Source organism: Anguilla rostrata, chromosome 6 (genome assembly GCF_018555375.3).
Source record: "Anguilla rostrata isolate EN2019 chromosome 6, ASM1855537v3, whole genome shotgun sequence".
NCBI lineage: Eukaryota > Metazoa > Chordata > Actinopteri > Anguilliformes > Anguillidae > Anguilla > Anguilla rostrata.
The window spans coordinates 28,196,071-28,213,170 of NC_057938.1; the positions used below are offsets into that span (position 1 = coordinate 28,196,071).

The 17,100-nt window shown below is 38.5% G+C and overlaps 1 protein-coding gene across 3 annotated transcripts in view; it reads right to left on the minus strand.

The window, feature by feature from the left end:
- Positions 1-10,719, minus strand: part of greb1 (growth regulating estrogen receptor binding 1) — a 60,180-nt gene extending 49,461 nt beyond the window's left edge. The window contains exons 1-12 of one of the 3 annotated variants that reach the window (XM_064339290.1): positions 10,428-10,719; positions 7,530-7,640; positions 6,696-6,872; positions 5,649-5,828; positions 4,805-4,906; positions 4,106-4,252; positions 3,054-3,176; positions 2,307-2,423; positions 1,608-1,793; positions 968-1,300; positions 526-654; positions 77-187 (exon numbers count right to left, since the gene is read on the minus strand). In XM_064339290.1, the coding sequence (XP_064195360.1) occupies positions 77-187; positions 526-654; positions 968-1,300; positions 1,608-1,793; positions 2,307-2,423; positions 3,054-3,176; positions 4,106-4,252; positions 4,805-4,906; positions 5,649-5,828; positions 6,696-6,872; positions 7,530-7,640; positions 10,428-10,581 (1,870 nt within the window). In that variant the 5' untranslated portion in view covers positions 10,582-10,719. Of the gene's footprint in view, positions 1-76; positions 188-525; positions 655-967; positions 1,301-1,607; positions 1,794-2,306; positions 2,424-3,053; positions 3,177-4,105; positions 4,256-4,804; positions 4,907-5,648; positions 5,829-6,695; positions 6,873-7,529; positions 7,641-10,427 lie in introns of all 3 variants that reach the window. The other 2 variants (XM_064339291.1, XM_064339289.1) reach the window with 2 other exon arrangements.
- Between the last annotated feature and the right edge of the window lie 6,381 nt (positions 10,720-17,100).

The window sequence follows — 17,100 nt, forward strand, 5'->3', positions numbered from 1 at the left end:
ACTGGCATTGGTTTTTATGAACCTGGAAGGTGTTTAGTAGAATGTAATATGGGCTGAAGCCCTGTGTGCATCTTACCAGAACAAGTAGCTTTGGTGTTCTCTTGTGAGGGCTCCAGGCTGCTGGACAGTGGCAAACGGACATTCTTTTCTGACCTGAATTTCTCCAGTAAGGCATCCATGTCACCATCTAACAAAGCAACGCGTTTTTACTTTTTGCCTTAAAATTCCATACAACTGAAAAAATCCTATGGCACTTATCTCAAAAAGTAGGAATTTTCTCCAGCATCTTGCAAAAATTCCAAATTCTCTTTGCCTACCTATGCATCCGCATATGTTGGACCATTCTGGTCCAACATTCCTATACCAGGAATTTTGATTTACTGAAATTTGATTTTGAATTTTGCTACACATTTGTGGTGGTTAATGTGAGCTTCCCCCATTTTCTGTAGAGATGTATATAAATGTAACCCATGATTATCATTATTAACTTCCGTCTGACACTTGAAAATGTCTACTACATATTACCTGGACCCAAAGATCGGAGGAGAGCCCCCAGCTCTCCTGTCTTCCCAGCTGCCAGCTCGTAACTGATCTCATTAGCACAGTCACCTGGGGTGAGCATGCTCTCAGCCAAAGCCCGGGCCTGGCAACGTCCTTTGAAAGAACAAAGCAGCCACAGATCCAATCACTCATTATTCACAATGCAGAATGTTCACAAGGTGGCATTACTGATCAAAAAAAACAAACAAACTGCTCCTTAATACTGAAAGACTTCCTGTGTAATAACGACTCACCTGGATGTGGTTTACAAAAATAGAAGAGCATAATTAAACCCATCGCAGCCGACAAATAACATTTTAAGCAAACAAACTTTGCACCTTGTGCTCAACTGTAGCATGCAACACACATGCATGCACGTATGCACACGTACACACACACATACACACACACATATGCCTGTACTCACCAGTCACCACAACACAGGACTCAGTGTTGCCACCTTTGAATGTGCAGATGATGACCACATAGTTAGTGCGGGCCAGCTTCCCTTCCATCAGACTACGGAAGGTCTCATTCAGCCCTTCGGCTAATGAGACAGGCGCATCCAGAATCAAAACACTGTCCCCAGAGGAGCTGGTGGCCAGTTTGGCAAGCCAGGGCAGCTGGGTGGGGCTGACTGGCTGGGTGGGGCCAGGGGGGAGGGGCTGCTGACACTGCCGGATCTCCGGAAGGTTTGCCTCACGCCAGGAACGCACAAAGATCTGCTCCAGGTCATCAATCAGTGGAACCTGATCTGAGCCTGATGAGGAGCAGAGATAGTAGCCCAAATCAGAGCTCCATAAGAGGTCAGGTGACAGTAGGACCTATCTGAAGCATAGATAGGTCCTACAATTGTGTCCTACAAGGTTTCAGATTATATAAAATAGAAGAATGTATTTTGATGTGTTAAAATTTATCGTATCTACACCACTAACATTTTGTGCAGTATAAATGAAGGTACATACAAAAAAATCTAATTAGTCATAATATATGAAATACAGATTAAAAGGTATTCCTCATATTTTGTTTTTGTAAACTACATATATGAACTGAAATCTGTGACTCACCAAGCTGCACCAGGTAGTAGACGGTCAGCAGGATCTGCATCTCTGTGGAGAGGGGCTGGATGGGGGAAGCTCTGTACTGTTCATACACACGAGGCAGAGCCTGGTAGCTCTTGTAGCAGGACTGCAGCAGGGAGCTCACCCTCACCTCACCCACGTTCCCACACAAGGGCGGCAAACTGCCATGGCCTGAGAGGCAACGCGTGCACAAGAGTTACATTGAGAATGGTCACCAGAGACTGGACGCTGAGACCTCAAGATATCTCAAGACAGTCTTGACAGTCTGGGAACAACACCTACTGTAGCAGTGACAGCCATTTCAGCCTTATGTTTATGCATTCATTGGTGGATCATTCAAGCTTAACAGAATTTACAGGACCCTTCTTCTTATTCACCCACTTTGCGTAGACAATATTCCCCCCCACTGTGACACTCCTTCCATACACTGAGTCGCAAAAATTGAATGAGTTACAGAGAGTCTCGCTAAGAGAACAATCAGACTGGAAAAGGAGTTTTCAGGGTTGTATAGAGAACTGAGTGACTGGATGTGATGTGTAGGAGTTCATCACTTCTTAATTCCTACTGGTGAAGTATGAATCATGGTTCAGATTTTTACATTCTAATCACATATGTCTGATCGTACACCTCAATTGGTTAAACAGTGTATTTAAAAATTGTATGGTAAAAATAGCCAGTAGTTACCTTTAAAAATAACAGGCTGGAGTCTGCAGGTATGAAGTAGATGATCAGGCACTGTTACAGACACCCCTTGTGGCAGGAATGAGGAGCACTGGGAAACACATGTTTGGGTCTCAAAATCTGTTGGAAAAGCATAAAACACAGTTGCTCTGAATGTATGGAAAACAAATTTTGCACTGACATTTTAACTATAAAGCTTATTTTATGTTTTTTCCTGTACTGTAAAAAATAAATAATACATTTTTTAAAATCCTTTACAAAACAGCGAAAAGCCTGGCAGCAACGCTGCCAGTGAAAACCATGTAATGAAGGGGGGAAAAAGTTTAAATCCTGTTATTTTAAATAACATTCTTGCCATTAGTTATTTCCATTATTCTACATGACAATGACAGTGTTCTGAAAAAGCAGTAAATTCCTGTAATTTTTTTAAGAAACATTTTACTGTAAAAATACAGTTCTGGAAAGGGAAATTCGTTTGTGAAGCTGGTTTCCAGTAATTTTGCTGGTTCTACACTTCCAGAATCATGGTATAGCTCATAGCTCTACTTGTACTTCTAAATGGAGCCCCACATAAACAAGAACATGGTTGTAACTGACCATTCATTTCTTAGCAAAGCACATTCCCAGAAGCTGGGCAAACTCACATCAGAGTTTCAAACTGAATAGGCTAACTGAACCATAATGTTATAAGCAAACAGACACTGGCCTGGACCTTTCTTAATGTACCCATACTGAATGAACAACCCCTACCTGTTTTTGTGTCATTGACTGCTGCAGAAGAGGTTGTCTTATTTGAAGGCTCTGTGGTCAAGGCAGGCTCTGATGACCAGCTTTTATGTCTTTTTTTGGGTGGTCCTGTGTTTGTTATGGTGCCTTAAAGTTTATACAAATTTCCATACCATATGTAACAAATACAATCAATTAATAATGTTGAGAACAGTACACATTATAAAAGTCACACACACACACTCACACACACACAGACATGCATACATTCATGCACACACACACACACACACACACACACACACACTTACCCAAACCACACATAACCCTGTACCTGCATACAGCCATTGTAGTGTATATTACAATATGCAACTGACACAAACAAAAAAATCCTGTTTGCATGCAAAAGCCCAAAAAAAAAAGAGAGAACAAATGAAAATTAGGAGCTAAAACATTTCAGGAAGGAAGCCTCCAATTCCACAAGAACACAGAGGGGGGCTTACAGCTGTGGTTTATTGATGCATTCTGAAAAAGGAAAGGGGGCCAATGGGAATGCTTTAGTGCTGTAAAATGAAAGGACGAAAGGCTTTTAACAAGAGAGGACAGTAAAAAATCCAGACAATGCAGGGGGGCTCTTCCTGGAACCGTTAACGGGGTGGAGGGGGAGTCTCTATAGTGAAGTGTGAAGTTGTTTGTGTGTGAGTGTGTGTATGTGTGTGTGGATGGATGGCTCTACAGTCGGAGCAACAACTCTAGAAAAGGCGTTAAATTAGTACTTCTCTGGTTTTAACCAACCCCCCGAGGCTGTGCTTGTCCTGAGAGTGGAAAAGATAGGGGGATGGGCAGAACTTCAAATACATGCATTTGAGTTATGTTGTTGCATGCATATATTTAATAGGCATTGTTGACACCTTTTTGTTTGTTTGTGGTCCCTCTGTGTCATCTGCAGAGCAACCTGTGGCTCTACTATGTTTACTGTACTACACTTATAAATATACTTATTTGGGAAGCATTTAGTGTTTTTTAAACAACAGACTTTTCAGTGCGTTTTAACCCTCCCTATGTGGCAGGAGTACCTGTGATAGAGGGCCGGCACAGGCCCTGTGACATCAGGCCAGACTGGTGTGAGGGCTGCTGGGGCATGGGGTGGTCCCTGCCATTGGTCATGGAGGCAGGGGAGGCACCTTGTGCATAAGAGGAAGCCAATGAATCTGTAGAGATGCCTGCTACCAAAGAGAAAGGTGCATTTAAAAAAATATCCAACATGACTTAAAGCGGAAAATCATCATTTCAAATGTTAATCCTCGTCTTAAGAATAATGTACCTATCCATTTCTAATAAATACTACATCAGTTTCACATATATTACTTAACCCATGACAAAGAAAATATACAGACCCCCACGCCAAACCATGTGTAACAGCTCCTCTTATCTCCAAAGATAGAGAATTGATTCAAAAAATGTAGCAGAGGCTGAAGTTCAGATTAAACTAACCAGAATCCAATTTTTAAATTTGACACACTTAAGATAATATTTTGAGCACAGCTTCAGAAATACAGAGAAAACAATATATTTGTTGCAATTACACAGTATTTTCACATTCGAAAGACAATTACAGCATCATGTTATATATTCATTTTGGTTGGTTCCCTGCTGTGATATACAAGGAGCGAGATGACCTATGTAGTTATATTTTGCACTGTAGCAGTGACATTTTTATTGAATCCAGGCCTTATTTTGGTCACAGTCACAGTTGAAACCCTAGCATGGTGTACCTGTGTACTGGCCTGTGGCTGATGTTGGCTCCAGGGGCAGGGGAGGATCTGAAGACAAGTGACCCACACCAGGGCTAGAGGCACTTGGTTTTGATCTGCTGTCTGTAATTCACAAATTAATGGAAAAGGGTTCAATGCTCTTTGCCAAGGAAAAATTGAGGTTTTTTTCTCTCTGTTCCTTTTTCAGTGCAACTCCTGGCAGTGGTACTTGAGTTGTTCACGTCAGAAACACAGAAACACATACACATGTGCAAACTCCAGAAGAAGAGGGAGAAGGTCATTTGGATTCAATAACTTATCATATTTCAAAATAATGTGAACTTTTATTAGTTCATATTTTAAAGCACGCTAAGAGACTAATTATGACTGGCTGGCTATTATTCAGGATTTGAAATGGTGATTCCCTATGTCAAGAAACAATATCGCATTGCTATTTTTGTTTAAACATTAAAAACTACAATCAGCAAATTATATTATTGGGCAAACAATATTTGCAAAACTCATTAAATATGAAAATATCATTCATTAATAACAGGTAGAAGTATTGTAGCCAGGTTATTCCCTAAGTATGGGGTGTTTAACAAACTAATCTACTAATACACTCATCTACCACTGTCACAGTAGATTATACAGCCTGAAAATAAATATGCATTTCCATTTTCTCATCTCTCTTAATTCAACAACACCAGCTATGTTTATGTTTGCAGTAGCAGCTTAGGATAACAAGCCACTATCATTAAGCTCCTTAAGTGAAGTCAAGGCCGATCAAGGCTCACATTCTATTTTTGGCCCTTTCTGCGTTACAGGTGGGTACTCAGTTTTAGGTGAATGGGTGATGCGTTACCTCCTCTCCAGCAGATGAGGGGCCCCCTGACCAGCATCCCCTGAGCATTTCTGTAGAGGTAATATTGTAAGTGCTTCTGCTTCTTGGGCTGTGTGGTGAGCTTCAGGTTGATGTGGTTGCAGAACTCAGTGAAGTAGCGGAATCCCTTCTCCCCACAACCCACACAGTTTCCAGAGAACCCTGAGCATCCAGAGAGAGATGGGCTTGGTAATAGACAGAAAACAAAGATTGGGGTGGATAGGCAAAAATATTTTTCACTGCCCTGATATGAAAATATTGTCCTCTGTCTTGTTTCTGGTTTTTAATATTTATTTTTGTTTTAAGTTCATGGGCGCATCTCAGCATATGTCTGGATATGCATATTTGTATATATATTTTTTCTTAGATTTTAAAAGTTTTTTCCCACGTATCAGACAAGACTGGAATGACAAAAAACCATGGAAGCCTGCAATGTGAACGATGTGACAAATCTGAAATGATGTAGAAACAGAAAAGTATCTGAATAATACAATAGCATCATTGAACAACAGTACCACAGTAGGATTTTACATCAAAGCCTGTGAAATTTTTGCTACCTCAGTTGTAAGTTTTGCTCTTCTGTAGTCTAATAAGATACTGCATGTCATTTAGGATATCACTATTTATTAGGGGAAAAAAAGCTAAATTAAGCCCTGCCCACTCGGAGTGTCACATTAGTGTTTCTTTGAAAAACACTTCCAAGGCCCCGTTTCCATGGCCACCAGATGACATCATGAACAACGGCTCTGGCAGATAAATAGGCTATAGAAACCAAATTGCCAAATTAAATATGTCTGCATGATAGACTTGGGTCAGTGGGAGCCAGGTTAGGGTGCCCTGACCCAGATCCTTCTGCATTTTTTGCCGATGCCTGCCAAGTGCCTTCTCCACAAGCTTCGCTTTCTGGAGTGATGATTATTAGATCCATCCAGGGCTGCTCCAATAATATTTTTCTTTTTTCATTCAATTATGCTGTATTTAATTCATACATTCCATGGGAGATGAGAGCGGGGACGGGTCCTTTCTCACCTAAAAGTGCGTTCCGACCTCTCTCATCTGGAAGGAAGGTGCGGTCGACCGAGCACACCAAGATGTGATCTGGCAAAGTGGGAGATCTAGCACCCACCAGCAGGAACCCTGGTGGGACCTCCAGTAAGTCGCTAGCAATGAAAGCCAGACGTAGGTCTTTTCCTGACTGACAGAACCCTAAAGGAAAAGCCACCCCACCAACAAATTCAAGCATCATCAGGAGGGAATGGACACCTACCTGTGTGTGCAACTGAGTTACAATGAATTGCTATAAAAATATATCTGAAGCTTCCTTTCAAATGACATGCTGAGAAAGGCCTGAGCCAAAATGTATGTGTACTTCTTCGCTGTTAAGCAGAAATCTTACTAATTTGGAATGACAAGAAATAATTTTTAAAAACACCTGAATAAGCTTCAAACAACATATTATTTTTAGTGTGCTTTATCTTCCCTTATGGCCTTTTATAAAAAGGGCCTTTTTAATTAAATTAAATGCTTCACTGTCACACTTTCACCCAACACCTATAGGCTGCAAAGAATTGGCTGTTTTTCATGCCAGTATTTGAAAGAATGGATTTATATAAACCAATTAGTACAATGAAATTATGTCCTGATTTACTCAGAATACAACCAAGAATTTTCAAACCTGGCGGTTTAAAAAAAAAAATCAGGTTTATTTTATCTGAACGTATCAAATAAGTAATAAATGAAAAAAGGTTATTTTGTTAAGAACTGCCATAGGTCTTCGTGGACCTTGAGTGGTCTCCGTATCTTTTCTTGGGAATCCTTTGCTGTAGGTCATGACAGCTGGCCTATCCAGGTATGTCATCTTACCATCTGTAGCACAGCGGCCTTCTGGAGCAGGCTTCATGTGGTAGGGCGGGGGTGGACTGTTGGACTCAGCACCTTCTTCCTCCTCCTCTTCCCCCTTTTCTGCTTTTCCAGCTGAGGGGAACAAAGCTGTAGTTAATGTCACCTGGTCTTACAATCGAGAGTCTTTCAGATTTCATGTGTACAGCTGCAATGGCAGACAAAGCTAACTCAATCAACACAATACACATTTGACAAAACAACACAAACAGATTTGAAAATTTCAAAAACCTGTTCCCCAGCTACAATTATTTGCTCTTTTTTTGCTGAATAAGGAACAAACAGCTTGCACAAAGCTGTTAAACTGCTTGACTTATTTGAGAAGGCATTTTACCCAGGGATTTAACCCTTAACTAATAATTGTTCAACCCTTTAATAAAAATTGGGTATTTCAATGTTTAATAATTCTGAACAAAGATAAAATAATCTGCCCAAAAGAGTCCAGTCAGACCAATTTAAGAAATAATGTGGCCTTGAATAGCATACAATGCAGGTTGCATGTCCTGACGAAAGGCAAAAACAAGGAAACATGTAATAATTGCCCGTGATTATATTGGAAAATATAATCTGGCAGTGATATCTGCCAAAACTGTCTGACAGCAAATACGAAGCAGAATGTCACAATGAAATATAAAATGGGACCATGAAATATTCAGATAGAGTAAGCATTTAAGTGTTCAACAATCCACTGCAACTGTCTCAATTTCTAAATTTCTAAGACTACTTTAATGCTTTTGGCCTCATCACACAAATTACTCAACCATCACGCTGAAATGTATTTCCATGGCAAATGAAAATTCAGGCAAGCAGATAAACATTACATATTTCTGAAAATTTTAATGCACAGTTACTATTTACTTACTGAATTTAACTATTTGAAAACAATAAAATAGTCAATGTGGCTTGTGCAAAAGTTTAGGCTTTTTAACCTCTCAAAAATTGATTGACTTGTTAGGCCTTAAATTATGCCAGGTGAAGACAATAATGATGCTTAATATATTTATATTCTGACCCTTCAAACTTCTCAGGGTGTTGTGCTTACTCTCAGGAACCACAGTCTCCTCTAAGCAGCTGACTGATGACTTGAAAATAAAGATAATTGACTGTTACAAATCAGGGCAAGGCTATAAGAAGATATCTAAACAGTTACAGCTTGGAAAATCCTATTGTCGGATGAACAATTAAGAAATTGAAGTTAAGGGAAACTGTTTAAGTTAATGCAAGATCCTGAACACCAAGAAAAATCTCTAATAGAACTACTAACAGACTGGCCAAGCATGCAAAGCACAACCCTCATATCACTGCAGAAAGGTTTATCTGAGATCAGAGTAGTGGTGCACCTGTGCAACACTGGTTATGCAAAAATGATCAATGTGGAAGAGTTGTCAGAAGGAAGCCTTTCCTGCAATCTCATCACAAAAGTCAACATTTAAAGTATGTAACACAACATTTAGATAAGCTAGAGACCTTTTGGAACAAAGTGCTGTGGACTCATGAAACAAAAATTTAACTCTTTCGCCAGAAACAAATATATTTTTGGAGGAAAGCAGGGAAAGCATGTGAAGAAAATAAATCATTGCCAACCCTTAAGCCTGGGGGTAGTTCTTTTATACTTTTGAATTGTGTGGCAGCCGGTGGCACAGGGAATATTGTGCAGGCGGAAGGAAGGGGTTGAAAGCAATACCAACAATCCTATAAATTGAAGTTGAAAAGAGGTTGGATATTTCAGCAAAGCAATGATCCAGAACATACCTCAAAATTAACCATGAACTAAACTAAAGGTATGACAGATTAAGGTTTTGGAATGGTCTTCAAAGTCCCCAGACTTAAATATTATTGAAAGTCTGTAGGGAGATCTCAGACATGCAGTGCATGCAACAAGACCCAACAAGACCCCAATAAAACTGTGCATTCAAATTTACAGAAATATGTCCTGTGTAATTTGTACCCCGCAGAGGTTGGGTTAGCTTCTTTTAACTTAGTTAATCAAAACACACAATCTGAAATTTTTGCATACCACTGTATGTGCTAGTGAACTTAATTTCATCCATAGTCCTTAGCCATGTTGGAACAGTTAAAATGAGTATTATACATGAATATACAGCACCATCAAGCCTTCAGTACAAAAATTTAGTTATACTTGAAAACATAACTAGAAAATATATTTAAGAAGTTTCACAGATGGATGAAGTTTCTCATGTTTCCAGGACTGATTTAGTGATTTGGCTTCAGCAATGTCTTAAGTTTATCAGTAAGAGTGGGATGATTGGTACAACTGGATATTTCAGTGGCAGGTTGTTCCAGTACTGAGTGGCTCTGTCCAAGATGCGTGAATGCAAATACATTGGGTGTTCAAGTGAGAAAAAAATACTATTGTTACTTCAGGCCAAAATGACTAACATAGCTATTGTAACTGTAAAGCAATGCTAATATGATGATAATAATAATAATAATTATTATAATGATAATAATAGTAATAACAATAATAATAATAAGAAGAAGAAGAATAGAGTTTAACATTCCGTGTTCTCCAGTTTTTAATATTTTCAGTAATGAAGTAATTAACTAATGACTAATATTTAACCAAAAATGCATGCCACTATTCTAAATGCATTACAAGAAAAAAAAAAAAAATTAAAGAGAGCTTCTGAAAGACTGCATTGGACTGTTACACTAACATTCTATAAATTTCCCTGGATAAGAGCATCTGCTAAGTGACTGTAATGCAACATGAAGTACATGAACTAACATTAGGCTGTATTATTTATGCTCATCATAAATTACTGTGGTATCAGAAGAACACTAAATTGTCCCAGGGCACTATTAGAAGGCATAAATATGACTGAACAGGACAACTCTTACCTTCCTGAGAAGGGGATTTCTCAGCCTCCAGGTACAGTTGGGTAAAGACGGGTCTGGGGATCACATTGTTGGAGCGGAGGGACGCCTCTATGGAGCTGTGCAAAACCTCCTCAAAACGGGTGGTCTTCAGTTGCCCTGCGTACGAGTTTCCCATTTTTCTCTAAGACACAAATAAGAAGCACTTTTTCAACACTCCATTACTCCTAAGCACTGAGTGTCTTCAAATAGTAACATGAGTGGGAGAGCTATTGAAAGAGAACCCTCTTCATGTCACAGTCTGTCTTTCTGTGGAGATGAGACAGACAGAGAGGGAGGGAGGGAACCAGGGAGGAGACATAAGAGTGGGCAGTCCCCCCATCCCCACCCCCACTGGGTAATGACAGGAAGTCTCTTGTAATCGCACTTAACAGAGAAGTAGCAAAAGGAGACCTTTTTATAGCTACCAGAAATCTAACTCTGAGGATGAAAACAGATAACGGTCATAAAGGGATCTTTTGTGACTGTCTGGTCCTCTGCCTTCCTGTTATATCACAGGTTGCCACTGAATTCAGACACAGGAGGGGACAGGAATAACCATAACCTAAAAGTTTTAAACATTTTTAAACAATTTAAACAATTTTAACACATGTTGTCAAAGGCTGAGGATTTGTTCCAGAGAATATTAGTTATGTTTATAACAGTTAAGAAAACAACCATACGTTTGTGTATTAAAAATACTTTTTGCTAACCTACTCATAGATCATGAGGTGATTAATTCATTAATTACATTCTCCTAAAATTAATTCAGGAGCACAGTAAATAGTCACATGGGTATGGTGCTGTTCACAGTGTGCTTTCATTTCTGCAGGTGGATCCATGCTAGCAGATACATCTGGAAGCATTGTAGTACAGGGGGCTTCCAAACTAGTCTCTTCTAAAAGAGCCTGTGGTGAACCCCTTTCTCAATGAAATTACTACTTTTTAGACCTTTAAATAATGCCCACTACCGGGTGCGATACAGTGCTATTTTGCACACTAGTACCTGAACGTACCTTTAAAATTGTGCATATTAAGCACCTATGTCACATATTTTAGGTATTTAATTTTGAGTATCACATTTAATCATTAAAAAGATCATAATATTACCAAGGGCATGTAAACAAGACATACTTCATTTGATCTGAATGAAAAGATGTCATTTATAAAATGCCAAAATATAAATAAAACATTCTTAAAAGGGAACACATTTTCTCCATTTTAACCTATCCAACTATGGAATTGACTAAAATGTCTGGTGAATGACTGTTCTAGTTTTCTCCACATCTATTCCTATTTTTGGGGGAGGGGGGTTCTGCTCTTCACAATCAACCTTGCATATTTTAAGCTTCCCATCTGCATTTCTGGGGGGTTCAACCCAAAATCCCTATCTAAGTCTCTGGTGCACATTCAGTAATGCGGTTAACTTCACTGGTAAAAAGATTCTGAATCTGTTTGAGTCTGTTCAATCAATTTTAAAACTACTTGACATAGGCTAAGATATTTTTTGGAATCTCCTGTAACTTTTTGAGTTGCTAAGCATCCCAGATCATTTGGAAATATATTGATTGGTTGACTTCAGTTTTGCCACACAAAGCACAGATGAGCATGAACACAGGACTGAACAGCACAAATACGCAGTTCAGAGACATAACATTCTCTGGTCCCCCGGCATCCTCTCTTTTGATGTTAAAAACTCACGTTTTGTTGGAACGCAAGCAAGAGCAACAGACTCTTCCAGTGTTTAATTTTCAAGTTAAGAAACAATCTCAGCAAGTGTTAGGGCAGGCCGACCCACACAGACACATTACTCTCTTTTATAATTTGGAAAAAAAGGAAATATAGTGGACAACCAGCCAAAATGTCACTCGCACCTTTTTCTGCATAGTTGCAGAAATACACCAGAGATATGGTGTTGACAAAAGAAATTCCATAGATTTTTTTGGAAATATCATTTGTATTTTATTCTTGTAATCTCAGCACAAGTGAATGCATAATGGTATTTCAGCTGAAGGCAAAAATATTAGACTGCAAAATTTCTTCACTGTTTGGTGGGACGTTTTAATATTATTTGATCTGAGACTGCTATTAGATAAAAGAAAGCAAGTATTATTCTGTTGTCTTAAAAATCGGTTTATTTAGGGTCTGATTTACTAAGACCTTTAGGATGTGCAAAACCTTTTAACACACACAAAACCAATAACATAACCAATGACTGGTCATGGTATTTATTTTGCACCAATCATTGGTTGTGTTATTAGTATTATGTGTGCTGAAAGATTTTGCACATGCTAAAGGTCTTAGTAAATCAAGTGCTAAATGTGGCTATAATTCACATAATCTATGTTTTATGTTACAATATCCCACTTTGGGTATTACAATAGCTTATTATTCAAAATCAAATTTTTAACTGAATTTTTACATTATCGGTTATATTGTGCCTAGTGGCCAATATGCAATACTACAACAAATATTGTGGCAAATCCTTGGAACACCCATGGAGCACAAGCATTCAGATATAGAGGTTCAAAAATAGAAATGTTTCCCTGTGCAAAAACCTATGTATAACTGACATGCTCTTTCCAGGAAAGAAATGGCTGATTGTACCCAAGAGAGGATATTAGCAGGGCCCTGAGACCTAGTGCATGGCTGTTTGCTTTGAAAAACGGCATTGACACAAGCATCAAGGCCTAAATGATCTTCTTAGTACCCAGGCAAAAAAAAAACAAAAAACAAACAAAACAAAAAAAAATACTTCCGTTACCTGGACATGATAGATACTAACAGTATCTTACTGCACCTCTCCATACATCAAGGTGATGCCTCTGGACAGGACAAATAATCCTAATCCAAATAAACAACTTCATATAGTAAAACATAAGCAGAGAACTCTGGACTGATCGTTCCCTGAATTTGCTCTGAGTAACCAAATTTGCTTTGATTGATTTTAATGAGTATTTCTCTTGTGTATTTCTCTGCTGCAAAACAAAAAACAGTGAAGTCACCGCCTATCTATTGTGCCAAGGTGTTTACTTCAGTGATCCTCAACTTGCACCTTCCCACTCTCAGGCAGAATTGGGGAGATAGATCAAGACAATTCAAATTCAAATGTCTTTGATATTGGTCAGGAATGTCCCACAAACAAACAAACAAACAAACAAACAAACAAACAAACAAACAAACAAACAAACAAATAAATAAATAAATAAATAAATAAATAAATAAATAAATAAATCAATCAATCAATCAATCAATCAATCAAATCAAATCTAACAATGCATGCCATTCTATTTTGGTATGACAAATTGTAAAAGTATTTTATAGATACCATTGTGTTATAGATACCATTGTGGTAAAAATAAGAGATTAATGGCAAAAACTTTATTAATGGAAGTAATTTTTGAATGATTCTGATAAAATTCATGAAAATAACTTGCTGATAAAAATGATGAATTCTAAATTAGAAACAATTTAAACAATTTTAGCTATTGAGGTCACCATAATATAGATATTTGTAAAAGATGAGTACTCATTTTTGAAAGCAGAGGAGACAGGGAGTAATATGGTGAGTCCTGTCCAGATACTAATGCTGAGAGGCTGGGTGCTGGCCCATGCAGGGGTAGGGCAGGGTAAAATAGAGACAGGCAGCGATAAATGCTTCCCTTGATGCCTATGCAAACATCAACCAAAAGGAGTGGCATGAGTAAAATGCTGTTCCATATGTTCTAGAATTTCACATGGCCAAGACAGGAGTGGTAGTGCCAGAGCCAACTATTTAAGACAAAAATGTCATGAACATAAATGGTGAGAAATGTTTAACCTCCAAAAAAAGATAAAAAAGCAAACCCTAGTAACGCAAATCCACATCAAAAGCAGTTTATGTGAGCCATAAAAAGAGAAGTGGTCTTCTCTCAGTTCAGTTACCTGCTGTCTAAGGCAGCAGTGCCCCTACTTTTGAAATGCAAATTCTCTATCCTTATTCAACAATGGACCTAATCAGCATGTTGGGGTTTTCTTCCAAATTTTCAAAAAGGCCTGAAACTGTCACTACCTGTTTAGCATACAATGGGAGAAAAGGGTTTAGAGGGGGGCAAAAAAAATCTACACTGTTTATGTAAATATGTATATATGTATATGTGTGTGTGTGTGTGTGTGTGTGTGTGTGCGCACTTGTGTGGTGTTGCAGATGTTAGGAAGATTCTAAATCAATGCCGACTACTAGGCATTGTGTCCCCCCTCTGCATCACCCTCAAAAGTCCACTACAGAGAGGAGGGCAAAGGCCAGGCCTGGAGAAGGCCGCTTAGGCAGCCCTTTGATGTGCTCAGGCATGGTCTTCCCTGGCCACTGAAGAGACAAAGGAGAGACCAGACACCCACACCCCATTCTTTGCAGCACCTTTTGCAGCCTTCAAGCTCCTGCCCTTTGACCTCTGGCATTCCAGAACACTTTTTCTCACCCAGTATGGGAAATACAGGCCCCTCCTCTGCGTTCACAACACAGTGCAGCCTGTTTGTTCACTAAATTGGTCATCTATAATCCACATCGCAAACCATGCTTATCTAGAGCAAATTTGAAAGCAGTACAGGGGAACTGTCTAGAATCGGCTTGAATTTTGAAAGGCAGCATGTGAACATCCAACTGAGTTCGTTTTGGGTGTACTAACCGGATAACAACAGGAGGCATTACAGTCACAGGGCTCATTACATATTTCTGAGTTATTAGACTTTTAAGTCCAATACCACAACATTTTTTCATTGTACCTATGCAAGTTTTAACATGTAGTTTTTTAATCGTAACTATTTGTCTTGTAAAAGGACACAAAGTGCAATTTATATTAATAACTTGATCTGGCAACACTTTCAGACTGAAAGTGTTGCCATTTACAGTTCTCGAACAATCATAATAGAATGAGGTATTAGATGAGAGGTAGTACATGATTGTGAGAATAATGTCTGTTGTAAGAACCACAAAAACTACTTTGTTCAAGAGGCAGAATTTAACGAATTGAAGCCAATCAAATTTCTTACCCATCATTTAGCGTCTCATATTCTGCTGCCTTCAATAAGGATAAAATAATACCAACCTTCTATTGTTTATTAAATCAGTGTACCTCTGCCTCTGCACCTTACTCTCCCAAATATTGTTAAACATTGCTGTTTTAGAAGTGGCCTTCTGTGGCAGGTCATGGTCTGGGAGAGGAAATCAGTGCAATCTGGGGCTATACCTGCTTGTGGACACGTGCTCGGGCTTAATTGTGTATGTGTCCATGTGGCTTATATAATTGTGCTTCTTTTCGCAGTAGGTGTCTGAGAACAGGGAACACAGACAGCACACAACAGAGAATTAGAGAGAAACAATAAAACCTACAGTCTTCCACAGAAAAGGTTTATTTATTTATTTTTTATTTCCTACCACCTGTGTATGGAATCCCATTTTTGTCAAAATGAAATAAATAAATATGCCTTTATGATATGAACAATCATGAATGAATGTAGCAATATATAAATGAGTCAATGAGTCATTGTGAAATAATTTGATAATTAAATAATACTCTTTATTATAAAATATCACAAATATGTTTTCATTTTCACATCAACATAGTTACATTTTATATTCTTCTTTCATAAATAACAGGTTTCATTTCAAAATGGCTTTTTTCAAGACTACTTTTATTTCATCATAGTACTTTTTCAATCATACACTTCTAAGCAGCTCTTTTTTCCCCCTACTTTTTTTAATTTCATGGCAACATATCTACTTTCACAATGATGCTTTTATTTCATGGTGTGGTCATCTTTAAATCATAAAGGCATTTTATTTATTTAAATTATACAAAATGGATTCCATCTGTGCTCTTCATATAATACAAATATATATTCTGGTACACAACAGAGCAACTTCCTGTGTCCAACCATACTGTCTCTCCCAGGGATGTGTAACCAGAGACTGTAAAAAATATGGACAAAGCTACTGTGACGTCACCCATTGCCTCTCCGTGGGTCTGTAAAACACGTTTTGAAGCTCAAACGATTTTTACAATTTTATTGACAGTCCGGTGCAGAAAAGCCCATCAACCTGAACGAACGATTGCAGAACAAACTTGAGGCTAGCTGACTGTCTGCCGTTATGTTTTAAAATATAATGTTTACGGAGTTTAATTTCCATCCGTGACTGTACTGTGTCATGTAATCACGTTATATGTATGACATTAATAATACAATTATGTTCATTTATCTTCAATTTATGTTTCTCGACAAAACGAATATGCTTAGCTAGCATATCAGCTTGCCAGTGAGCTAGGTAAGCTATCCGTGGTTAGCTCACGCATTAGCAATATGAACTACAGGGGAAGAACATCGACTGCACAGATGGTCAATCAATCAGAGATGTGTATACTACTGGTGATTTGACTAAGCTAATTTTCATATAACTGTCGGGTAGACCTGCTGTTAACCAAGCAAGTTATCGTCGTAGGTTTTCGCCACAGTCAATTAATGAGCCATTAACTGCTACTACTCCATCACCGTTTGTGGTGTTTACTTGCTGGGTGACGCTAGCTGACCGATCGTTCGCAAGTCACTTTTTACCGAATAAAAATTAACACTGTCAGTGGTGATTAACAAATCTACCAAGTATTTTAATAACTGATCTACACGC